Source organism: Carlito syrichta, unplaced genomic scaffold, assembly GCF_000164805.1.
Source record: "Carlito syrichta isolate Samal-C Ts95f unplaced genomic scaffold, Tarsius_syrichta-2.0.1 Scaffold288197, whole genome shotgun sequence".
In the NCBI taxonomy this organism is placed as follows: domain Eukaryota; kingdom Metazoa; phylum Chordata; class Mammalia; order Primates; family Tarsiidae; genus Carlito; species Carlito syrichta.
In genome coordinates, this window is record NW_007232293.1 from 87,676 (window position 1) to 113,690 (window position 26,015).

General features: G+C 46.1%; 1 protein-coding gene across 1 annotated transcript in view; it reads right to left on the reverse strand.

Annotated features, from left to right (window-relative positions):
* The window catches only part of LOC103255518 (cat eye syndrome critical region protein 2), a 68,336-nt gene that overhangs the window by 21,511 nt on the left and 20,810 nt on the right, over positions 1-26,015 (reverse strand). Inside the window, exons 3-8 of the mRNA XM_021710158.1 lie at positions 25,429-25,568; positions 23,961-24,065; positions 21,282-21,331; positions 20,343-20,512; positions 9,639-9,722; positions 689-842 (exon numbers count right to left, since the gene is read on the reverse strand). Of these exons, the coding sequence (XP_021565833.1) occupies positions 689-842; positions 9,639-9,722; positions 20,343-20,512; positions 21,282-21,331; positions 23,961-24,065; positions 25,429-25,484 (619 nt within the window). The 5' untranslated portion in view covers positions 25,485-25,568. The remainder of the gene's footprint in view (positions 1-688; positions 843-9,638; positions 9,723-20,342; positions 20,513-21,281; positions 21,332-23,960; positions 24,066-25,428; positions 25,569-26,015) is intronic.

Sequence of the window (26,015 nt, forward strand, 5' to 3'; positions counted from 1 at the left end):
ACACAGCATACAACAGAGTGAAGCCAACTGACACAGCCTCTGCTCTTATATATAGGTAAATTTTTTTTCTTTTAATTTCAATTTTTAAAATAAGAGAAAGGGTCAGTTCAAGATCCGCCTGGGCATCATAGCGAGACCCTGTGTCTATTGTAAAATTAAAAGAACAAAACAAAACAAGAAAACATCTAAGGATGGTTGTAATCCGTTGCCCTGTAGCACTACAAACAGAAGAAACACCTCGTTACCTCAAGACCAAGAACTGAGACTACCTTGTCTGAATAACATCAACGAGAATATTCTAGAGTTGAATGGTGCCATATCTTAAAAAAAATCTGAGAGTTTTCTTAAACACGTATCATTTGTGTTCAAAATTATATATTTGAAATCAGTTCTCATCAGTATCTCAATTTTCTTTCTTCTATTCCACACACAGGACATAGCAGGGATCACATTAAGTAAGATACTGAAAGGCACACCCCAGATGGCAAATACAAGTGCTTTAGAAGGACCATAAAAGCAGTGAGACAGGATGCAAGTGAATGAATGAGACACAGCCAACGCACGGGATATGGAACAGACACTGCCAGAAGCAGCTTAACACGGCAGGACTAGCTTGCCCCGTCTTTGGCTGCAGGAGGGCTGGTCCCCACAAGACGCATCTCACCAGGCTGCACAGGAAGCCACGTACCTTCCACGGCCTTGACCTTCTCCTCCAACTCCCGCTTCCGCTCTTCCTTCAGCATCTGCTCGTGCTCCTTCTTCTGCACGGCCAGGAGAATCTGGCGCTCTTCCTCCTCCTCTTTGCGCTTCTGTTTCTCTATTCGAGTCAGCACAGGCGTCTCCTGCGGGAGCCGAGGACGGCATCACATCAGAACCAACATGCATGACCCCTGCTTTGCTCTCAGGTTAGAGGCACCATATCAATTTCGATGTAGGCAACAAATAACATCAGACGCCTACAATTACCTAGGAGATTCGTAACCCGTCTCATTGATTTTGTTATCTGTAGAATACATACATGAATAGCAGCATTAAAACAAGGGAAAGGCCAGGCGCGGTGGCTCAAGCCTGTAATCCCAGCACTTTGGGAGGGGGAGGCGAGAGGACTGCCTGAGCTCAGGGGTTTGAGACCAACCTGGGCAATCAGCCTTTGTTTTTATGTCAGTTGTTGGACGCAAACCTTATACCCTGTTTTAAACCATCCTTGTTTTGTTTTTTGGTTTTTTGTTTTTTTTTTAGTTGGAATCTCACTCTATAGTCCAGGCTGGAGTGCAGTGGCATGCTCACGGCCATCACAGCCTTGACCTGCTGGGCTCAGACGATCCTTCAGCTCAGCCTTCCTACTTTTGAAAAATATGTACATATGTACGTACATATACATGTTTCAGAGACAAGAGTCTCACTTTGTTCCCCAGGCTAGTCTCGAATTTCTGGCCTCAGGTGATCCTTTCACCTTAGTCTCTCCCAAAGCGCTACGATTACACCTATTATTATTATTATTATTTTTTGAGTTGGAGTCTCACTCTGTCGCCCAGACTGGAGTGCAGTGGCCGCTCCCAGCCACCGCAGCCTCGACCTGCTGGGCTCCGGCGATCCTTCCGCCTCAGCTTTCCGAGTAGCCGGAATTACAGGCGCGTGCTACCACGCCCAGTTGATTTTTTGATTTATTGTAGAGATGAGGTCTCGCTGCCCAGACGGGTCTTGAACCCACGGGCTCAGGCAATCCACTCACCTCAGTCTCCCAAAGGCGTGGGATTACAGGCTGAGCCACCGAGCCCGGGCTGCACCTATTATTCTTAAAATATAAAGCTATCCTATAAGTCAATGAATAGTGTCCCCACAGATGGAACCTGACAACCAAATTCACAAAAGATCGATGAAGCACACAGATTGCAGAATACTCAGCAGTAGTATCACCTCCAATTTCCCATCCAAGTGAAAGTTCACCCTGCTTAGCTTCCAGGTTGCCAGCAGAACCTGAGCCTGTGGGCTGTTACTGGTCTGCTCATCTCTATAAAGGCATAGAGGAAAAGCGGGAAGCAAACTTCTAAAAATGTCAATGGTAATGATTGCTGGAAGGTGGGATTCCCACGTATTCTACAGTTTTCTACATGTAGTCTCCAGCTTTTCTTGTGTTGGACTCTTACTCTGTCACCCAGGCTGGAGTGCAGGGGTATGCTCACGGCCAACACAGCCTTGACCTGCTGGGCTGAGGCGCTCATTCCGCATCAGCCCTCCAAGTGGCTGGAACTACAGGTGTGCACCACCACCGCCTGTTGTTTGATTTATTGTAGAGAAGAGGTCTGGCCAAGTTGCCCAGGAGGATCTCAAACCCCTAGACTCAGGCAATCCTCTTGCCTCAGCCTCCCAAAGTGCTGGGTTGGGATTACAGGCGTGAGCCACGAAGCGCGGGCGGTCTCCAGGTTTTCTGTAAGGATACGTAATTTTGTGGACTCAGAAAAACTGCTTCCCAAAGAAAATGGAAACTCAACGAGTATCATATGTTCTTAAGCCAACTAATTCTTAGTAACCTTTGAGGCCCTGCACTGTTTGATCCCTGCTAAAACTCTAAAATTAAAATACATTCAAGTAGCTGGGCTCGGCGGCTCAGCTTGTAATCCCAGTGCTTTGGGAGGCTGAGGTGAGTGGATTGCCTGAGCCCGTGGGTTCGAGACCCACCTGGGCAACCTGGCGAGACCTCATCTCTACAATAAATCAAAAAATCAGCCGGGCATGGTAGCGTGCTCCTGTAGTTCCAGCCACTTGGAAGGCTGAGGTGGAAGGATCGCCGGAGCCCAGCAGGTCGAGGCTGCGGTGGCCGGGAGCGTGCCCTGCACTCCAGTCTGGGCGACAGAGTGAGACTCTAACTCACAAAAATAAAAAAAAACCTTCAAGTAACAGAACGTGTGAAGTTTTAAGGTGAAGTATTAAGGGATTATAAGCAGCTAAAGATACTTGATAACAATGAAGGAAAATTTTAAAATGTACATAAAATATAAAAATCAGTGATTGTTCTGTTAAATCAGAGGCTTGGCTCCATACCGTGAAAAAACTACGTACAGATTACCCGCAAAGAGTGGTAGCTTTTCGTACTGAGGTGAAATTCATATAACAACTTTCAAGTGTACAATCCAGGAGCATTTAGTATTTTGACAGATTCATGCAACGACCACCTATATTAAATTTCACAACATTTGAACACTGTAAAACAAAAGTGCACCCATTAAATAACCTTTCCTGGTCCCTGCTGTCCCAGCCGTCTAGGCAACCACCGTTCTGTCTCTGTAGATTTATTTACTCTGGATATTTAACATAAATGGAATCATACAATGTGCGTCTAGTTAGTTATTTTAAAAATACATCAGCATTTATACTAAGCATATATATAGAAATCAAGTCACCTGAATGTATGGCATCTTTGAAAGCCCACATAAAGCTCCCTTAGGGCCGATAAAGGTGAGAGAGCAGGAGGGCCGAGCGGCTCTACTGGGCCTTGTGGCCACTGCCGGTGCCAGCTGGGGCTCCTCCCCTTGGTGCCGTGACCTCGACCCTCTGTTTCCCAGGCCACCTGTTCTCAGGTCCTTTCCCCCGCCTCAGCAGTGCCTGTCACTGGAAGACACCTCCGTTAAGCTGGATACCTCGGTTTCTCACATTTCTCGTGGTCTTTGCTCTTCCTAAGCCACTCCCTATCTGATGTGAATTTCCGACGAAAAACATGCACATCCGAGAAAAAAAAAATCTATTTCATGCACCACGAAATAGTTTTCAGCACCAGGTCACCACAAGGAAAGCCAGTGCTGATGACGACACCAGCAACGAACAGGACTTGCCAGGGAAAGACACACTTTTGGTAGTGTTTAACTATGAAAGGAGGTTTACCTCTCAGTACAACCAAAGGAATAACAACCAAAGGGGGAAAAGAACCTCGACGGCTAAAAAAAAATCATACTGTCTTATGCTGCAAATTCTTTTGTTTAAAAGGGGCGAGTGCAACTAGGGTAGAGGATGATAAATGCTTTATAGAGGTCAGGTGTGGTGGCTCAAGCCTGTCATCCCAGCACTTTGGAAGGCCGAGGCGAGTGGATTTCTTGAGCTCATGGGTTTGAGACCAGCCTGGGGAAGTTGGTGAGACCTCGTCTCTACAATCAATCAAAAGGAAAAAAATAAAAATAAAAATAAAAAGACAAGCCGGGTGTGATAGTGCGTGCCTATAGTTCCAGCTACTTGGAAGGCTGAGGCGGTAGGATCACCTGAGGCTAGCAGGTTAAGGCTGGGGCAGCCATGAGCGCACGTGCCACTGCACTCTAGCCTGGGTGACAAGAGCGAGACTCAACTCAAAAAAAAAATTTAAAAATGCTTTAGGTAAGAGGAGCAAGAATCAAGGGGGAACTTGAACAAGAGGCTAATTAGAAACACCACAGTAACCCACTAAACGACAATCAGACAGAACCTCTGGTTTAGCTAGTGACTGGAGCTCCCTTTACCAACGCCCGTCCCCTGAGGACAGGTATCAGACTCTCTGCACCCTCGCCAATTAGCAGCACAGTCAAGGTTGTGCCACCACCACAAATCCCTGCCTAACAACAGCAATGTCCTGAGTCTCCTGACAAGAAAGACTTTTTGAGGACCTGAGTGACCAATATAAGCTGGAAATGCTGTGCATATGCTTTACAGGCTGGAAGATTCTGCTGTTGAAACAAAAACACAAAACTCATGCCCCCACTGAGGTTTTCTCCAGGATTTCAGCTACCCTAACAGATACTGAAAATTATGGTGGCTTCCTTTTATAATCTCAGTAATTTGGGAGGCTGAGGACGGAGGATTGCTTGAGGCCAGGGGTTTGCGACCAGCTTGGGCACCAAAGGAAGAATCCAGTCTCTCTAAATAAAATAAAATAAATGTCAATAATACCCTGGCTTCTTCTATCTCAAAATAAAATGCAGAATCTTTAAAAAGTTAACTGCCAAGAATAAAAGAAGAAATTTTAGTATTTGATGTAAAACTTTTGCTTGTAGCAAAGAACCTTTCAGGCTATTCAGACCACAAGGCCATGGAAACTGTAAAGTAGGGCATGTAGGAATGCTCAGGGTAGTGAACAGAGAGGAGGAAAGGGCATTCTCGTGGAGATGTTTTATTATTATTTTTGTTTATATATATTTTTTATGAGTCAGAGTCTCTCTCTGTAGCCCAGGCTGGAGTGCAGTAGCACACTGCTCATGGCCACCGCAGCCTTGACCTGCTGGGCTCAGGGGATCCATCTGCCTGCCTTCCAAGTAGCTGGAACGACAGGCACACACCACCATGCCTGGCTAATTTTAAAAAAAATTTATTGTAGAGAGCTGAGGTCTCACCAAGTTGTCCAGGCAGGGCTTGAACCCCTGAGCTCAGGTAATCCTCTCACCTCAGCTTCCCAAAGTGCTAGGATTATAGGCATGAGCCATCACGCCCCGTAGTTTTTTTGTTTTTTTAAAAAATTTATTTATATTTTGGATTTACTGTAGAGATGAGGGCTTGCCAAATTGTTCTGGCTGTCTTCGACCCCACGGGCTCAGGCAATGAGCCACCGGCCCTGGGGAGGTGTTAATGTCAAGGTAAGGAAGACACTGGGGAGAAATCAGCAGGCCAGAGGAGCTCGGCAACTGTTAGAGAATGACAGATTCATGCCAGTTTCCAAAGGTCATTCACAAGCTAGTGCCCAGGATAATAAGAACAGACTGGGGACAGGGCAGCCAGTCACAACTGCCAGCACAGAGGTGATGAGATGCTGGGCAGTGTATCCCCTGAGCTAAGAAAGATGCAAAGGCTAAACCAAAATACTGTGAAGCAAACGCACGTTTTTACACCAGCTTTCTCCTTTCAGGGCTCCAGGCGGAATCTGCTCAGCTCCTGCGGCAATCACTGCATGACAGACACTACCACACTGTCACTTCAATTTAAGAGCCATGAGGCCGGGCTCAGTGGCTCAGCCTGTAAACCCGGCAACTTCGGGAGGCCCAGGAGAGTGGACTGCCTGGGCGTGTGTGTTTAAGATCAGCCCGGGCAACTCGGTGAGACCTCGACTCTACAATAAAACAAAAAATTAGCCATGTGTGATAGTGCTCGCCTGTAGCTGTGGCTACTTGGAAGGCTGAGGCGGAAGGATCGCCTCAGTGCAGCAGGTCGAGGCTGCGGTGGCCGTCAATGTGCCACTGCACTCCAGTCTGGGCGACGGAGTGAGACTCCAACTTGGGGGGAAGGGGGGTGAAGAGTCATAAAAACATTCCTGCAAGGCACAAGAAAGCCCTGATAATGTCACACGGTCTCCCGCAGCCCAACTTTCCATAGCCACTGGTTATTGGGGTGTTTAACTATTCAATCAAACAGAGCACCCAAAGGAGAGAAATGTTTACAAAGTAGAATGGGAAAACTGGCCAGCAATGGACCTGAACTTGAGCACACCCAGTGGGGCCAGAGAACAATGGAGAAAAGCCTTCTGTGGTTACGAAACAACAAAACCAACAGTGAGAACAGCTGGAGTGGGTCTGGGTGTGTGGGCGGGGCGCACCTTCTTGGGATGAGAAAGCTGCCCTTCTGAGCCTGCCCTCTGTTGCTCCTTCCCCATTCCCGACTTCCTCCTATTTCCTCCTCCCAGGATCACACATCGTCAGCAGCGGGCTAGGTTTCTTACAGCTCATTTCACTCCCACCTTGGCAGCGTTTAAATCTCAGTCAAGCCGGGCTTGGTGGCTCAGCCTGTAATCCCACGCCTTTGGGAGGCTGAGGTGAGTGGATTGCCTGAGACCGCGGGTTCGAGACCCGCCTGGGCAACTTGGTGAGACCTCATCTCTACAATAAATCAAAATTAGCCGGGCGTGGTAGCGCGTGCCTGTAGTTCCAGCTACTCGGAAGGCTGAGGCGAAAGGATCGCCGGAGCCTGGCAGGTCGACGCTGCGGTGGCCGGGAGCAGCCACTGCACTCCAATCTGGGTGACAGAGTGAGACTCCAACTCAATAAAAAAAATAAATAATCAATCAATAAATAATCAATATCAGTCAATACAAGTATCAGTCTCTTCCTTCCTTCGATGTGACGCTAGGCAGTCCTTGGACGACTTCCTATCCAACATCACAAAATGACAACGCCCACCATGGGCTCGCAGATGCTCCCGGGAAAGCCCGTTCACACTCCTAATTTGCTGTTGTCCCCAACACCCACGCTTCACCGCACCTTACACCTCACAGCCTATCTGAGGCCCGCTCTGAATGGGATCTAGACATTTTCTGCTCCCCTCAGGAGATCTGTGTCTCTGCTCAACCCCTCTTGCTTTCCTTGTCTTAGGAGAATGTGACAGACTGTGCTGCATGGCGAGGCCTTGACGCGGAGGCGCTTTGTGTTACCAGCGAGCAGCAGAGTCAGGCCTCGCTCCTTCACCGGCCTTTCCAGGTCTCTGTAACCCTTCCCGTTAAAACAAAACAAACTTGCTGCAGGCTTTCCTCCGGCTTCACTCTTTCTTTGCACTGCCACACTTCTCACTCTTTCTTTGCACTGCCACACTTCTCAAAGTATGACAAGTATGATAGCGAACTTCACTTCCTGACCTCTGTACCTACGGTCTCAGATAAAACAACTGTTTGCCCTCAAGTCCCTTTCTCCACTCTAGGCCTTCATTCCCAATGGCACGAGTTCTCCTGCTGCCTTGGACTGGGCGTGGTGGCTGACACCTGCAATCCCAGCACTTTGGGAGGCCGAGGGGAGAGGACTATCTGAGCCAAAGTGTTCGAGACCAGTCTGGGCAACTTGGTGAAACTCATCTCTACAATAAACAAGTAAAAAAAAAAAAAAATTAGCCAGCTACTTGGAAGTCAGATGCAGAAGGATCACCTGAGCCCAGCAGGTGGAAGCTGTGTTGGCTGTGAGTATGCCACTGCACTCTGGGTGACAGAGTGAAACTCCGACTCAAAAAAAAAAAAAAAAAAAAAAAAACCCCCAAAAAAGTATAGCTCAGCCTCGCCGTCCAGTTTTTCCTGACAAAGTCATGGTCATGGGGGAATCGTCCTAAGACAGACCTCATGACAGAACCTCCCTTCCAGCTGTGCTGAAGACACAAGGATGAAAGGCACTCCACCATCATATCACTCCAGCATTTACTTCCACTAGAGAGCACAACATATATACCAGCCACAAACCAACACACAGTGTTTTGATCCACTTACACAATGTCCCGTCTCTGTGCTCGTTTCTCTTACTCCGGTAGTGTGGGATGCCCGCTGCCACATATCTGCCACCCCGGTGGGCCCCCTCAAAATCATAGCCATTCAGGAAGAGTCCTTGCTTGATTAAAAAAAGAAAAAATCCCAGCCATCCCACAGCTCTGTCTGCCCCTACTCCTTTTGCGTCCAGCTTCAAATCTTTCCATCTTTGGACCCATGACCTTTGCTGACACATCTATCCGTCACCTACTCATAACTGACATCTATATCTGATGAAATATGGATGTGCCGCTTACCCCAGGGATTCCAAGACCCAAAGAGTGTGGCCTCCTGTCTTATGAATATTATTTTGGATTAGAAAATATAGTTATGGCCAGGTTTTGTGGCTCAGCCTGTAATCCCAGCACTTTGGGAGGCGGAGATGAGTGGACGGCCTGAGCCCACGGGTCCGAGACCAGCACGGGTGACTTGGCGAGACCTCGTCTCTACAATAAATAAAAAATGAGCCGGGCATGGTAGTGCGCACCTGTAGTTCTGGCATCTTGGAAGGCTGAGGCGGGAGGATCGCCGGGGCCCAGCAGGTCGAGGCTGCAGTGGCTGTGAGCATGCCGCAGCACTCAAGCCTGGGCGACAGAGTGAGACTCCAACTCAAAAAAGAAAAAAAAGAAAATACAGTTTATTTTAAAATAAATTAGAGAGAGAAGATTCACCTCCCCAAGGCGGGGGAGGGGGCCAAAGCCAAGAAGCATAGCAACAGCCATAGCTTAAAGAGTATATGGCTACACCAGAGTCTAGCAAGGTAATAGCTCTATTATTATTTTTTGAGTTGGAGTCCCACTCTGTCGCCCAAGCTGGAGTACAGTGGTACACTCATGGCCACCGCAGCCTAGACCAGCTGGGTTCAGGAGATCCTTTCACCTCAGCCTTCCAAGTAATTGGAACTACAAGCACACGCCACCATGCCCAGGAAATTTTTTTTTTTGAGTCTCACTCTGTCATCCAGGCTGGAGTGCAGTGGGACACCGTAGCCACGACCTGCTGGGCTCAGGCAATCCTTCTTCCTTGGCCTTCCAAGTAGCTGGAACTACAGCTGCATGCTATCATGCCTGGCTAATTTTTTTTTTTTTTAATTGTAGAGATGAAGTCTTACACCAAGTTGTCCAAGCTAGTCTCAAACCCGTTGGCTCAGGCAATCCTCTTACCTTGGCCTCCCAAAGTGCTGGAATTTATGGGCACGAGCCACCACACCCAGCCTCTCATGTCTTATTTTTAGAATTCTTGCTCAATCTAGAAATGCATCTTAAGAACGAACAATAAGGGTCCGAGTTTTAGGAGAAAAACGAAGTAAAGGAAATGAAAGAAGTAAGACACCAGAAGTAAGATACAAAATGAAATGGATCAATCCTTCCGGGACTTCAAACTGGACCTCACTACTCTCACACACACTCACCTCTGGCTTGATGGATTTGACAGGCAGGTGGTCAAACATCCACCTGGGGTGCAACTCTGCCTGTGTGCGCTGTGGACGTTTTCCCTATGGTCAGAAGTGAGGAAAAGAAAGGAGAACGTAGATTAGAGTGTTCCAGCTACTGATGCTGCCGCCGCCAGTAGAACAATGGCCATGAAGGCACACGGATTGAAACGGCTTGACCCAAGACGTTGGACCAAAGGCGTCCTCAGCACAATCAGAGAAAACAAGCATTCTGCCATGCAAGGGGCTGAGACAGTTCATTCTCTTAAAGAGACTTAAACAAAAAGAGACTTTGACAAACAGGTATCTTTTGACAATATTTATCACTGGGGAGAAACTCTCCTGACATTTAAAAAGTGTTTTCCTTTTCCCCAATTATGAAGGGAAAGCCATGTTTTGTCCCTTTCGGCTCAAGGGCATGGCTCTGAAGAGGGCATTCCATTCCGGGCAGCTGGCGGAAGGCCTCGGCATAAAAGGCAGCACAGTGGCAGGAATGAGATGTGAGAGCAGCTGCCCAGGCTGGCAACTCGAGCAAGGCGGGCAGGGTGGGAGAGGGCGGCAGGCATCAAGAGCATGCCCGGAAAGACCAGAGCCCCGAGAGGAGGAGACAGGTTAGAGAGGAATTACTGTAGGACAGCGCACAGGGGATGCCGGGGAGCTCCGTACATCTATTTGGAGGGCCAAGGTTTATGAGCACACGAAAGGTTCGGAATTTTTGAGAAATGGCGCTCCTGGTGTCACCAGTTGAAACCCACCACGAAAAGGTGGTAGCCAAGAGCCCTCATTTAGGAGGATGTAACTCTGTGGCTTCAGAGTCGAAACTCTGCACCCACCAGGTGTGCTGGTTTTGACACCACTTGATCCAAACTTGTGAGACCTTGTGAAGGATCAGTAAGGAATCCAAGGACGGAAAATGACAACAAGGAGCAGACTAAACGTATACACACTGCGAAGTCCCCCAGGTGGTAGACGGAATGAGCCAGCAGCTTTAGAAAACTTCTTTGCCTCCAACAAAGAGGACGACTAGTTCGCACTGCCAATGCCACCAACATCAACAAAGGATGTCATGACCTTGATGGACTCATTCCCAAAAGTTACCCTAGCAGTTTCCTAAAATATGCCTATAGGTATGTAATTCTTTTACAAGCACTAAGACCAAAATAAGATTACTTCCACTTTATTTTATGTTACTTTATTCTTGGAGACAGGATTTTAACTCTGTCGCCCAGGTTGGAGTGCAGTGGCATGATCACAGCTCACTGCAGACTCCTGAGCAACAAACTATCAATAACTATGACTACTTTTATTTTAAAAAAAAAAAAAACAACAACAACAAAGGCTAGGCACGGTGGCTCACACCTGTAATCCCAGCCCTTTGGGAGGACAAGGTGAGAAGACTGTCTTGAGCCCGCAGGTTCAGGACCTCATCACTATGATAAATCAAAACATTAGCCAGGCATGGTGGAGCGTGCCTGTAGTTCCAGCTACTTGCGAGGCTGAAGTGGAAGGATCGCCTGAACCCAGCAGATGGAGGCCGCGGTGGCGGGGAACGTGCTACTGCTCTCCAACCCAGTTGACAGAGTGAGACTCCAACTCCAAAGTTTCTTTAAAAAGAACCTTTTATGGTCACAGCAGGCCTTACCTTCTGATTATCTTATTTTTTATTTTATTTCTTTTCTTTTATTTACTTATTTTTTATCTTGAGTCCGAGTCTCACTCTGTCGCCCAGGCTAGAGGGCAGTTGGCATGCTCCTGGCCACCGCAGTCTCGACCTGCTGAGTTCAGGAGATCCTGCCCTCACCCTTTCTAGTAGCTAGAACTATAGGCACACGCCACCATGCCTGGCTCACTTTTTTAAAAAAAAATTATTTACTGTAGAGATGAGGTCTCCCCAGCTTACCCAGGCTGGTCTCAAACCTGAGGGCTCAGGCAATCCTCTCACCTCAGCCTCCCAAAGTGCTGGGATTATATTTGTGACCCACTGAGTCCGGCTGATTGTTTCATTATTTAAAAGTTTAGATGGCTATCATAATTGTAAGGATGAAGCACATCACCCAATACTCTTCTGGCATTTATTTCGCCTACTAAAAAGTAAATTTAGTTTTCTACCAAGATTTCCCATGATTTTTGATCACCATAAACAAAGGAAAAGGGTTGAATGTCTTTTTATAGTTAAATACTATGCTATGTAGACAGATAAGGGTTCTTCCGTCTAATTCACACAAAAATGTCTGGGAAGGGATATGATAGCATTCCATTTTACTAAACAGAAGACGGAAACGGAAAGAGAGTAGGAAACTTCTTTTTTTTTTTTTGAGTCGGAGTCTCACTCGGTCACCCAGACTGGAGGGCAGTGGCGGTTCCCAGCCACCGCAGCCTTGACCTGCTGGGCTCCGGCAATCCTTCCGCCTCAGCCTTCCAAGTAGTCAGAATTAAGGTATGCGCTACCATGCCCGGCTGATTTTTTTTTTTTATTTATTGTAGAGATGAGGTCTCGCCAACTTGCCCAGGCGGGCTCAGGCAATCCACTCACCTCAGCCTCCCAAGGCGCGGGATTACAGGCTGAGCCACCGAGCCCGGCTAGGAAACTTCTTCAAGGAACAGAACAGGGTACTAATATTGTTCAAATGAGTTTGAAAGAAGAGTTCCTGACTTCTACACGCCACATTAACCTTTTCTCCTGTGCCCACTCTCTTGTGACTCCATAAAGCACTGCCTTCTCATAGGTACTGCTCGGTATTTGGGAGAATCCCCCTCTTTTCCACCAATTGATGTTTCAATATTTTAAGTTTCACATCTGAATCACAGGCATTTTTCATTACTAGAACAAGGCAGATCTTGGTTGATGCAATTAGAATGGGTACAGGTAGGTTAAGGTAGTCAAATGAAGCAAGGGATTTAAAAAAAATGTATATACCTGAAGTTGCTTCCTAACTTCATATATAAACGGACCACTATCTACTAATCATATGATGCAGGGCCCCACTGAGGAAATTTCCTGTGATTCTTTTTTTTTTTTTTTAAGTTAGGGTTTCACTCTGTTGCCCAGGCTGGAGTACAGTGGCACGCTCATGGCAACTGCAGTCTTGATTTGCTGGGTTCAGACAATCCTCCCGCCTCAGCCTCCCAAGTAGCTGGGACTACAGACATGTGCCACCACGCCTGGCTAATTTTTGTTTTTTAACTGTAGAGAGAGGTCTCACCAAGTTGCTGAGAGAGGGCTCAGGCAATTCTCTCACCTCAGCCTCCCAAAGTGCTGGGATTATAGGCATGAGCCAGACACGCCTGGTCTCCTGTGATTCTTTCACATAAATCCTCTGTTAAATTTTCACCTGATCTTCCAGTTTGTTTTGTTAAACGAAAGTAAGGCTTTGAGGATACTTCAAAAGCAAAAGCAGAAATCTTAGGATTTCAGTAATTTTTTCCCATACAAACTTTTACTGTTTTACCCTGTTGGACAGTCCTTGTCCTAGAAGTAACACATCTTTCTTTCTTTTTTTTTTGAGTTGGAGTCTCACTCTGTGGCCCAGACTGGAGGGCAGTGGCCGCTCCCGGCCACCGCAGCCTTGACCTGCTGGACTCTGGAGATCCTTCCACCTCAGCCTTCCGAGTAGCCGGAATTACAGGCGCACGCTACCACACCCGGCTAATTTTTTGATTTATTGTAGAGATGAGGTCTCACCAGCCCAGGCGGGTCTCGAATGCACAGGCTCAGGCAATCCACTGACCTCAGCCTCCCAAAGGCGCGGGATTACAGGCTGAGCCACCAAGCCCGGCTGTGACACATCTTTCATACTTCCCATAGAAATTTGTGTTGCTGTATTTCACTATTTCCATATTTTAATAAGTCCAATGGGCATGAAGCGTAAATGCAGAACATATGCGCCGTTCTCCCTCCCCTGGAGATGACAGTTCCCTGATCGAGAGAAGGGCACTTGGCCAAGGCTGTCTGCCTGATCAAGACCTTGGAGATATGCACAGCTGCGTATCCAAGACAGTTGCTCCTGCTTCTTCACACGTAATGTGAAGAATGCACTGGCTATGTCTTGCTCCCTTTCCCACGCAGGGGGTATATATACCCCTTGGTCTACTGCAGTGTGGAGGGCTTTGTACCGACCAGCCGCCATCGGTTTCCTTCTATAAATATTAATAAACTCCTGTCTCTTACCAACCTGACCTCCAGATATTTCTTCAGAATCATGTGAGCACCCTGTATGACTTGGGACTGCCGTGACATGGGCACAAACAAAATTGTAAAAATACTGCAACTGTTGATGAACGTATAATTCAACTGGTAAGTACCAAGTACACCCAAGATGACTAGGAGGTGATACATCTCTACAACTTTGAGCACATTATTCAAGATATCTGATCTACTAAAGGAAGGTCCTCGAGGAAGGCTTCCAGCATGTAGATGTAAGTGATAATACATGGCAGGGCTAGTAATCCCACTGCTCCTAGTGTACAACATTTACATTCGTTTGTTGTTCTAGAGGACAATTTTTTTCTGAATCAGAGTCTCACTCTGTCGCTCAGGCTGGAGTGCAGTGGCACGATCACGGCCACCCCAGCGTCAACCTGCTGGACTCAACGATCATTGCACCTCAGCCTTCCAAGCAGCAAGAACTACAGGTGTGTGCCACTACGCCCGGATACTTTTTAAAACTTATTGTGGAGACGAGGTCTCGACATGTGGCCCGGGCTGGTCTCGAACCTGTGGGCTCAGGCAATCCACTCGCCTCGGCATCCCAAAGTGCTGGGACGACAGGCTGAGCCACTGAGCCCGGCTGAAGACAATTTTTATGATGCTTAGACTTGATCCAGGTTACAGTAAGCTTTAATTCAGCTTGACGAATACTGAGATGTGCATCTACTCTCCTTCTGGGAACAGACAGGCCTTAACTCATTTACATTTGAAATTTTATATGTACCTATGAATAGTTTTCAGGTTCTTTCCTCATAGAGTATGCACAACTAAAATTAGGATGACTGCAAAACTTGTTTTGTTAATGCTGTGAAAGGGTTAATTTTCACTTCTTTTTAAATTTTTATATATATAATAATCACCTCAAAAGCTTCCACAAATGCAGGATAACAGATATCACCTCTAACAATTCTAATGGGGTGTGGGAATGATGCAGTGGCAGGAAGGAGTGTTTTGATAAACAAACCAGGCGATTCTGATGCAGGTGGTTGAGCTACACGGCACCTCTACTAAATTCCAAATAATAAGCTTTTAATGTTTATTTATTTTTTGGAGAAGGAGTCTCACTCTATTGCCAGGCTGGAGTGCAGCGGCATGATAACGGCTACCTTGACCTGCTGGGCTCAGACAATCCTTTCACCTCAGCCTTCCAATTACCTGAACTATAGATGTGTACCAGCATGCCGAGCTAATTTTTGGTAGAGATGAGATCTTGCCATATTGCCCAGGCTGGTCTCCAATCCCTGGACTTAGACAATCCGCTACCCTCCATCTCTCAAAGGGTTAGGATTACACATACGAGCCACAGCGCCTTAAAAATCAGATTTAGGGCCAGGCGCAGTGACTCGCGCCTATAATTTCAGTAATTTGGGAGGCCGAGATGAGAGGATTGCTGGAGTTCACGGGTTCAAGACCACCCTGGGCAACGTGGCAAGACCTCATCTCTACAATAAATGAAAAATTTAGCAAGCATGGTGGCGCGTGCCTGTAGTTTCGGCTTACTTGGAAGGCTGACGTGGAAGGATCGCCTGAGCCCAGCAGACCGAGGCTGCTGTGGCCGTGAGTGTGCCACTGACTGCACTCCAGCCTGGGCGACAGAGTGAGACTCCAATTCAAAATTTTAAAAAAATCAGATTTAGTGCTCTAGGAAAACATGCTAAAATGTTACATCTTCCCGTTCGAGGGGTCAAGACATCCAAAACACGGTTATGCAGTAACTACATTCTCAGGCTTCACCCTCATTGGCTCTGCGACTGTACCCTTGGTAATAAGATCCTTGCTAGTATTAACAGCTTGGCATGCAGTCATGCTTAACGACGAAGACACGTTCTGACAAACACCTCATTAGATGATGCGGTAGTTGTGCGGACATCACACTGTGCTCACAAAATCCTAGACGGTAGACCGACTCCACACCGAGGCTCTATAGTACAGCCATGGCTCCTGGCCTGTATACCTGAACACGATGTGACTGCACCAAGTACCAGAGGCAACAGCTACACCAAGGGAAGGGTACAGTAAAAATACAATATAAAGAATTAGAGCCGGGCGCGGTGGCTCAGCCTGTAATCACGCACTTTTGGGAGGCTGAGGTGAGTGGATTGCCTTAGCCCGCGGGTTCGAGACCCGCCTGGGCAGCGAGACCTCATCTCTACAATAAATCAAAAAAATCAGCCGGGCGTGGTCGCGCATGCCTGTAATTCCGGCTACTTGGAAGGCTGAGGCGGAAGGATCGCTGGAGCCCAGCGGGCGAGGCTGCGGTGGCCGGGAGCGGCCACTGCACTCCAGTCTGGGTGACAGAGTGAGACTCCAACTCAAAAAATACCAAACAAAAAAAACAAAACAAAACAAAAAACAAAAAACAAAAAAACAAACTATTACTTCTTGTTGCTAATTTCATAATTCTTCAAAAGAATATTTAAGGGTTATAATTAATGTTCCATTTATTGAAAAGGACCAACTCTTGAAATATTTTTGTATCTAAATTACCAGTTTTGTCGTTTCAACTTTTTTTCTTAATTCTGCTATCCCTGAAAATTGTAGGCTGAATCTTGCCATCAATTGTAAAAGAATATTTAACCTCACTGGAATCCTTTTTTTTTTTTGAGTTGGAGTTCCACTCCATTGCCCAGACTGGAGTACGGTGGCATGCTCATGGCTACCCCAGCGTCGACCTGCTGGACTCCAGCGATCCTTCTACCTCAGGCTTCCAAGTAGCTGGAAATACAGGAATGTGCTACCACGACTGGCTAATTTTTAAAAATTCTTATTGTAGAGAAGAAGTCTTACCCTGTTGCCAAGGCAGGTCTCAAACCCGTGGGTTCAGGCCATCCTCTTGCCTTGGCCTCCCAAAGTGCTGGGATTACAGGCTTGAGCCACGAGGTTCAGCCTGGATATGTTTGTAGATGATTTAATGTGCTATCACTGGTCAAATCAACAGTCATATACAAGGTGATGCAAAGTTGTAAAACTATCTTTCTAAATCATAGTTAATTTTTTTTTTTTTGAGTTGGAGTCTCACTGTCACCCAGACTGGAGTGCAGTGGCCGTTCCCGGTCACTGCAGCCTCGACCTGCTGGGCTCCGGCGATCCTTCTGCCTCAGCTTTCCAAGTAGCTGAAACGACAGGTGCGCGCTACCATGCCTGGCTATTTTTGCTTTATTGTAGAGATGAGGTCTCACCAAGTTGCCCAGGCGGGTCTTGAACCCGCAGGCTCAGGCAATTCACTCACCTCAGCCTCCCAAAGGTGCAGGATTACAGGCTGAGCCACCGAGCCTGGCTAATAGTTAATTTAAGAAAATTAATTATGTATTTGTTTTCATTTCTGCGTCGTCTTTTTTTTTTAAAGTAGGATTCTCACTCTGTCGCCCCCAGGCTAGAGTGCAGTGGCATGCTCACGGCCACCACAGCCTCAGCCCACTTGGCACAGGCAATCCTTCCGTTTTAGCCTTTCGAGTAGCAGGAACTACAGGTGCGAGCTACCACCCGGCTATTTTTTTATTGTAGAGATGAAGTCTCAACAAGTGTCCCAGGCTGGTCTTGAATTCCTGGATTCAGCAAGTCCTCTTGCCTCTGCCTCCCCAAGTGCTGAGATGACAGATGTGAGCCACCACGCCTGGCCTAGATTATGCATTTAAATCCTAGAAAAATTATTAGTTAGGTGGTAGATCACAAAAAGTAAATATAAGTTATCTTTTATGGAATTAAGTACACTGATGGGGAAATGCAGATTTTCTGGATTCCCATATGACAATGTAATCTTGAAGTATTGTTTGTAAGGTCCTGCTATTAGAGAATGAGAAATTTATAGAACTTCCCCAAAAGTATCAGCCTGTTTAAAAATTAGATACTGGCTGGGCGCGGTGGCTCAGCCTGTCATCCCAGCGCTTTGGGAGGCCGAGGTGAGTAGATTGCCTGAGCCCGCGGGTTCGAGACCCGCCTGGGCAACTTGGCGAGACCTCATCTCTACAATAAATCAAAAATTAGCTGGGCGTAGTAGCTCACGCCTGTAGTTCCACCTACTTGGAAGGCTGAGGCGGAAGGATCGCCAGAGCCCAGCAGGTCGAGGCTCCAGTGGCTGCGAGCGGCCACTGCACTCCAGTCTGAGTGACAGAGTGAGACTCCAACTCAAAAAAATAAAAAAAATAAAAAATAAAAAGTTAGATACATCACTGGATCTATAATAAATTAGTAAAATATTTGGACATTTTGCTTCCCTGTAGATACCGGAGTAATAATTTGTAAATACCTTCTCTATTAATATTTATTAATCAGAAATATTTGCATTATGGATCTGAAATAAGCAATGACTGAATGACTATCAACCATCCACCATAGAAAAGGCATTACTTTAACTACTGAGAGGGCTAGTCATGGGCTCCGAGGTGAACAAGACTGAACTCACAATGATAAAGGACCAAGATTGGGAGAAATAAGGACAAGTCATAGACGTAGTGATTTTTTTTTTTTTTGTATGTCCTTGAAAAAATATTTTCTTATTTTTGGTGTAGTTTGTCTTTGTGTGTGTTGTTTTTGGGGTTCATAGAGCATCTTGGATCTGTGAGTTTATTGTTTCTATCAACTTTGGAAGAACTTGACCATTATTTCTGTAAATATTTTTCTGTCTCTCCTCTCTCTTCTTCAAGGAACTCTAGTTACACATATTTCATCTGGCTTAAAGTGTTTCCAGAGCTCACTTTATAAATTTTTTCTCCTCTCAGGTTCATTTTGGATAGTTTCTATTTTTGTGTCTTCAAATTAACTCATCTGTTACTCTGTTTTGTGTAATCTGCTGGTAATCCCATCCAATGTCTTTTTCATCTTAGTTTATAGTTTTTCACTCTAGAACTTTGATTTAGGCATTATTATTATTATTATTATTTGAGTTGGAGTCTCACGCTGTCACCCAGACTGGAGTGCAGTGGCCGCTCCTGGCCATCACAGCCTCGACCTCGACGTAGTGATGTTTAAAAAAAAAGTTTTTTTGAGACAAGGTCTTACTCTGTCACCCATACCGGACTCCAAATGACACAAGCATTGCTCATTACAGTCTGGAAGTCCTGGGCTCAAGCGATCCTGCTGCCTCAGCCTTCTGAGTGGCTAGGACTACAGGCATGTGCCACCATGTCCTGCTGATTTTTTTCTTTTTCTCTCTCCCTTTTTCTGTTGAGTTGAAGTTTCTCTCTGTCGCCTAGGCTTCAGGGCAGTGGCATGATCATGGCCACTGTAGCCCCGACTTGCTGGCGTCAGGCAATTCTTCTGCCTCAGCCATCCAAGAAGCTAGAACCACATCACCACACTCGGCTAACTTTTTCATTATTGTAGAGATGAGGAGGTCTCGCCACGTTGTCCAGGCCAGTCTTGATCCACTGAGCTTAGGCCAATCTCGTGCCTCTGCATCCCAAAGTGCTAAGATTATAGGTGTGAACCACTGTGCCTCGCTCGTTCTCTCTCTTTTTTAATTGGAGTCTCACTCTGTCACCCAGGGTGCAGTGCCGTGGCACTTTCACGGTGACCGCAGACTCAACCTGCTGAACTCAGGCAATCCTTCCGACTTAGCCTTCCAAATAGCTGGAACTACAGACGTGCGTTACCACATCCAGCTAAGTTTTTCATTTACTGTAGAGATGGGGTCTCACCAAGTTCCCCAGACTGGTCTCGAACCTGTAGGCTCAGGCAAACCTCTTACCTCAGCCTCCGAAAGTGCTGGGATCATAGGAGTCAGCCACCACACCTGGCCTTTTCTTTTCTTTTCATAAAGAGACAAAGTCTTGCTATGTTACCCAGGCTGGTCTTAAACTCTTGGCCTTGACAGATCCTCCTACCTTAGCCTGCCAAAGTGCTGGATTATAGGTGCAACCTTTTTAAAGCATGACACAGAGGTATACACAGGGTGACATGAGACATAGCTTGGGATTTAGGGAATATTCCCGGAGGGAATAAGGAAAGTTAGTTCCCAAAATTCAAATGTACAAAAAGCCATTTTTGTCTGGAAGCTGTGGCTCAAGGCTATAGTCCCAGAGGCCGAGGCTAAAGGACTGCCTGAGTCCGTGGGCTCGAGACCAATCTGGGAAACATGGTGAGAACTCGTCTCTACAATAAATAAAAAAAAGTAGCCGGGCGTGGGAGCGCACACCTGTAGTTCGGAGCCCAGCATGCCAACGCTGGGGTGGCCGTGACAAGTGTTCCACTGCACTCCAGCCTGAGAGATGGAGTGAGACTCCAACTCCAAAAAAAAAAGCCATTTTTCATATTGGTGGGTAGTGAGCACCAAGGACTTCCTGGAGTACGGAGCACATGATACGGGCCACAGTGAAGGACAGTGGATGGCACGGGGTCTCACTCTACCATCCCAGTTCAGAAAGCCTGCAAGTCTGCATGACGTCCATGACAGTGACATGTATTCCGCAGTGCTCCATGATAATCCTCCCAAGACGCTAACGCGGGAGGGGGGCTCAGGAGGCCAGAGCCTTTCCTACCTTCTGGGCAATCATGTTGCAGATCTCCGGCAGGAAGTCCTCGCTGAGGAGCTTGTAGAGTTGCCGTTCCCGGAGCGATGTCCTCTCTCGAAAGCTCTCGGTGACCCGTCTCCATTCTTCTTCTGTCTGGCACAGAAGCCACCACGTGCCTTGGCCTGGCCCTTGTGATCCTAGAACGAAAGCAATGGATTCACTACAACAGACCCCACTAGGGTCTTTTTTCTCTTGATTCTCAGTGTTTTTTCTACCCTGGGTCAAGAGTCAAATAAGCGTCAGAAAAAAGGAGAGGCATGACTTTTTAATTTTAAGGTTGCCACGGCATGCTTCTGATTTTCCTATTCGTGTCGTTGTTGGCAACTAAAAGAATGGCTAGACGCAATACAAATCTAAGTATTATGACGTCAACAAGCTAGATTTTAACCTCCTAGAAATGATTAAATGTACTCAAAACATGGTTTTGACTTTGAGGCTTCAGAGAGTTCAACTTAACATACTAACTCTATACTGTGACACTGTAAGATGGTATTTTCCCCTAAATTTATGCTGTTTGGCTTACAGAATTAAAATCCAGGTAAGGAAGTCAGTATGCAGTAAGCCCATAAGGAGCCCAATGTGTCATAAGCGCTAACATTAAAGACAGCCCTTCGAGAAGCTGCTCACTTGTTCCAAGGTTTAGGTGTCTATTACACCGTGCCTAGTGGACAGGCTCTAGAAAAAAGACCTTGTCTCGGTCTCACTTCACATGACAGGCAGGGAGCGAGGCACAGCAGAAGACGTGAGGAAGAGAGAATTGAAGAGGGGTCGGGGGTTAGTAAGAAGGCAACTGCAATCGTCTTAACTACATACGTTGTATGAGTCTCGAAAATGATAGACTCACCATCTTAGTATAAAGGAAGCATGTCTACTTAATTCTTTCTAAACTCCAGCAAAGAACATTACCATTTCTTGTCTGTGGCTCTGATGCCAAGGAGTTCTCTTCCTGCTTTTCACTGAAAAACAGGAAAAAGTAGTCACCAATTAAAAGACAGCTCCAAAACTATTCTGTACTCACCTAAAAGGTAGACCCAAATACCAGAGAGTGCCAGAGAGAGAGAGAGAGAGAGAGAGGTGTGTGTGTGTGTGTCTGTCTGTCTGTCAAGGGAGACGCGTTAGGAGGAGGGTTGATTCCACTCAATCAGAGAACAGCAGGATGGGGGCATATCAGTGTGGAGGGAGGCCCTGACATTTGGCTGCCCAATATGACAGTAACAGCATCAATGCGTAAGAAACTATGTTAATATTAAGATTAATATTAACATATGGCTGGACGCAGTGGCTCATGCCTATAATTCCAGCATGTTCGGGGGCTAGGATGAGAGGACTGCCTGAGCCCACGGGTTCAAGACCAGCCTGGGCAACTCGGTGAGACCTCATCTGTACAACAAATCAAGAAAAACTAGGGGGGCGTGATGGTGCCTGCCTGCAGTCCCAGCTTCTTGGAAGGCTGAGGCCCAAGGATGGTCTGAGTCCAGCAAATCGAGGTTGCAGTGGCCGTGAGCATGTCACTGCACTCCAGCCTGGGCAACACAGTGAGGTTCTGACTCAAAATAAATAAAAAATTAAAATATTAACTTTTAAAACCATTTTTGGAAATCAAACAGATGTGTTAATTGTTAATAGTAAGTGCCAAGTCAAAAAGCTTCAGAGATTCCAATAACCTGCTTCGTGACACAGGGTCACATTCAAGGCAGGCATATTTAACTGAACATCACATCCAGCTGAGAGCTAAGAAGAGCCTAGGCTCTGAAGTTGCAAGACCAATGGCTTAAGTAACTTAAGTAAACGCCTGCCTCACAGGGTTGATGAAACTTAAATGACAAAATACAAACATGTAAAACACACCAATGCCAAGCACCAGTTCCTTTGCATTCCTGCAAAAGATATGAGACTGTGGAATTTTGTTTGGTTTCAAATATCTAGGCGGTACAATGTCAATACAATGTTCCATGAGAATGAACATGTTCTGGATTGGTGCGGTCCATCAAGGTAGCCACAAGCCACATGTGGCTACTAAGCACGTGAAAGGTGGCTCCTGCAAGAAATGGATTTTTAAATTTTATTTACTATAAAAATATTTAGACAGACAGCTCCAAAGGAAAAACATCACCAGCAGAGGGTAGCAGAAGCCTATGCATGCATGCTTGTTAAAAATGCCGACTTTCCCAGTGCTAAGGAACTGAATTGTCCACACTTCCAGGGAAAGGCAAAGGTACAGCACCAGTTTTCTTGGAATAGAAGACTGTGTGGGATGCTGAGCAGATCCAGAAACAGGTGTTGTGTACATGATATACAAGTAATTATGGGACACTTCTCACAAACATCACCCAGGAGGCAACAGGCGCTGCAATCTGGCAAGTGAGGTGTAATGCCGAGTTAAAAAAGCAAATTCTGGTTGATCTATATTCGACTTCCTAAAAATATTTCCTAGTGTTTAAAAAACAACTGTGCAACTGGTGCAGTGGCTCATGCCTATAATCCCAGCACATTGGGAGGTGGAGGAGAGAGGATTGCTTGAGCCCAGTGTTCGAGACCAGCCCAGGCAACTTGGAGAAACCTCATCTCTACAATAAATCAAAGAAATTAGCCGGGCGTGATAGTGTGCGCCTGTGGTTCCAGCCACTTGGAAGGCTGAGGTGGAGGGATGGCCGGAGCCCAGCAGGTCAACGCTGGGGTGGCTGTGAGCATGCCACTGCACTCCAGCCTGGATGACAGAGATTCCAACTCAAAAACAAAACAAAACAATACAAAAGCAACACAGTGAAATCTGGCCTAGTGTTAGCATTAAGAAGTGAGGGAAGAAGATGTTTGTCCTGAGTTATTAGAATTTTCAAGAACAGTCTCACTTCAACAGGTTTATCAACACAGATTTGATCCTTAAGTAAAAGTATATTTCCACGGTGTAGTTCAGATTCTGAAAACTCCTCTATCAAGATTCACATGAGATTTCCTAAAAGGAAGTGACGTATAATAGAATACTTCCCAAACAGAATCTGTTTCCTCTGCTAAAATTAAATATGAAGTTGAAGGACAAAGATGCTTAACGTTATCTTCCTTTTCTTTATTGTAGGAAATGGCATTCTATGAAAAATAAAGTATGTCTGGTCATGTGACCTACTATAGTTGCCTTCATGGGAGAGAATAAGTCCTCAACTAGATATATGTGTTGCTACTGAAATGTTGATTGCTAGTCAACACAACCATAGTAGTAACCTGCTCTATCACCTGTGGAAAAAAATGTAACAGATTTGATAAGCTACTAACATACTAAGCATCAACCAAGGGTTTCACTTGGTTACACTGCCATTTTCAGGATAACCTTCATTAAAGGCACAAGCATCATCAGATCAAAGAACACGTTTAGAGTGGTCACATGCCAGAGGTCCCAAGGTTAGAGCTTCCAGATTCCCTAGTGCACACATGATCATTTAATGCGGATCAGACTGAAGTTTCCATCAATTAAGCCTGTGTGCTGCCTTTGGCAGGAGCAAAAATCTAGGGCAAAGGAAGAAAGTGAGAGAAATGGCAGTCCCTTCAAGCCGCACGAAGCTCTATGACCATAGAGTAACAAGATTTTCTTACCTCAATATAATTTCTTCCTGTATTTTCTTACGTTTTGGGGGTCTTCCTCTTCTTTTTCCTGTTTTCCCAGGAATACTTGAGATAGTTTTTTGTCCTTCATTTTCCCTAAGAAATATTAAATACTATTAAATAGAAATGTTCTGACATAGAATTGGCAAGCTGCACATGATTTTAACATAGTACTCCTGGTCAGGAGGTTACCAAAAAGGATTAATATGCCTTCACAGGGAAATGGTGGGGGCAACTACCAGTCTTCCATTATCAGAATATGCTTAAGATTAACACCCTGCCAAGAGTGAGCACTGCTCCTAGCAATAAGAGAGTCCAAATAAAATAAGAGATTAGCCATGGGATGGAATGCCATGGAAATGTGGCTACTTTGTAACACACTCAACGTTTCAGGCATCCTTTACAGTCCCTTCTCTTCAACTGATGAATCCCAAGGTTCATAACCCAGACCATTGATTCTAGTAGAAGAAAGGTGTTCTCAAGGATTGGCTAGGAAGATGACACTGGCTCAATGAAATGATCGCATTGAGAGGAAACTCATGTACGAAACAGGCCAGGTAATGGTAGTGGTATTCCTGAGGAAACCCTTATCAAGAACATCAGATCAAAAAGACAGTATCTTCCACCATTCTGGTAGCAGAGGAATAATTCCTCTTTAAATTTTTGCGTGAAATAACTTCTTGCTGTCTGGGTGCATTGGCTCATGCATGGAATCCCAGTACTTTGGGAGGATGAAGCAGGTGGATTGTTGACGCTAGGAGTTCAAGAGCAGCCTAGGCAACACAGCAAGACTCTTTTTCTACAAAAAATAAAAGAATTAAGGCTGGGCGCAGTGGCTTATTCCTATAATCCCAGCACTTTCAGAGGCTGATGTGAGAGGACTGCCTGAGCCCACGGGTTCAAGACTAGCCTGGGCAACTTGGCGAGACCTCATCTCTACAATCAAAAAAAAAAAAAAGGAAGCGAGGCATGGTGACCCTTGCCTGTAGTTCCAGCTACTTGGAAGGCTGAGGCGGAAGAATCACCTGAGCCCAGCAGGTGGAGGCTATGGGGGCCTCAAGCATGCCACTGCACTCCAGCCTGGGCAACAAAGTGAGCTGCCAACTTTAAAAAAAAAAAAAAAATAAATATATATATATATATATATATATATATAGCCAGGTGTGGTGGTGCATGCCTGTAGTCCCAGCTACTCGGGAGGATTCCTGAAACACAGAAGTTCAAGGTTACAGTAAACTAAAGCTATGATCGTGCCACTCCACTCCAGCCTGGCTAACACAGCGAAACCCTGTCTCAAAAAATAAATGAATAAATAAATAGAAGAAGAAAAAAAAACCTCTTGCCATCTTTTTGCTGTCATTCTTTTGTTATGGAAAAAAGTGCTATAGAACTGTGATGCATTTCACGGCACTGACATCTTTATAGATAGCTGTCACAGCCCTGACATTAAGGAACATACCTGCCCAAGGTAAGTTCTCCATTGGATTTTCCTTGTACCGGGTCCTCTTTGTACATTCGTGTTCCATAGAAATACCAATAGAGAGCCCCAGAATTGTCCTCCCCCAATGGCTCCACGCGGAGGCTGTCTGCATCCAAACCCTAGGCAAAACAGCAAGAGTGGCTCGGTGAAGTGGGGAAGAAAACACCAGGAGAAAAGTCAAACATTAAGGCGTATACTGAGACATACCTCAAATTAAAAAATGCCCAAAAATCTTACACCATTTTCTTTTCTTTTTTAAAGCAGATTTATTGAGAGGACAGAAAAGTTTCCACAGTGAGAAGGGACCCGAAGCGGATGCCCTCTGATATGTCATTTTCAAGCAGGGCATATGAAATACAGACATGGAAGGTGGGCCAGGCTCGGTAGCTCAGCACTTTGGGAGGCCGAGGCAAGTGAACTGCCTGAGCTCGCGGGTTCAAGACCAGCCCGGGCAACTTGGTGAAACCTCGTCTCTACGATAAATCAAAAATTAGCCGGCGTGGTAACGCGCACCTGTAGTTCCAGCTACTAGGAAGGCTGAGGTGGAAGGATCGCCGGAGCCCAGC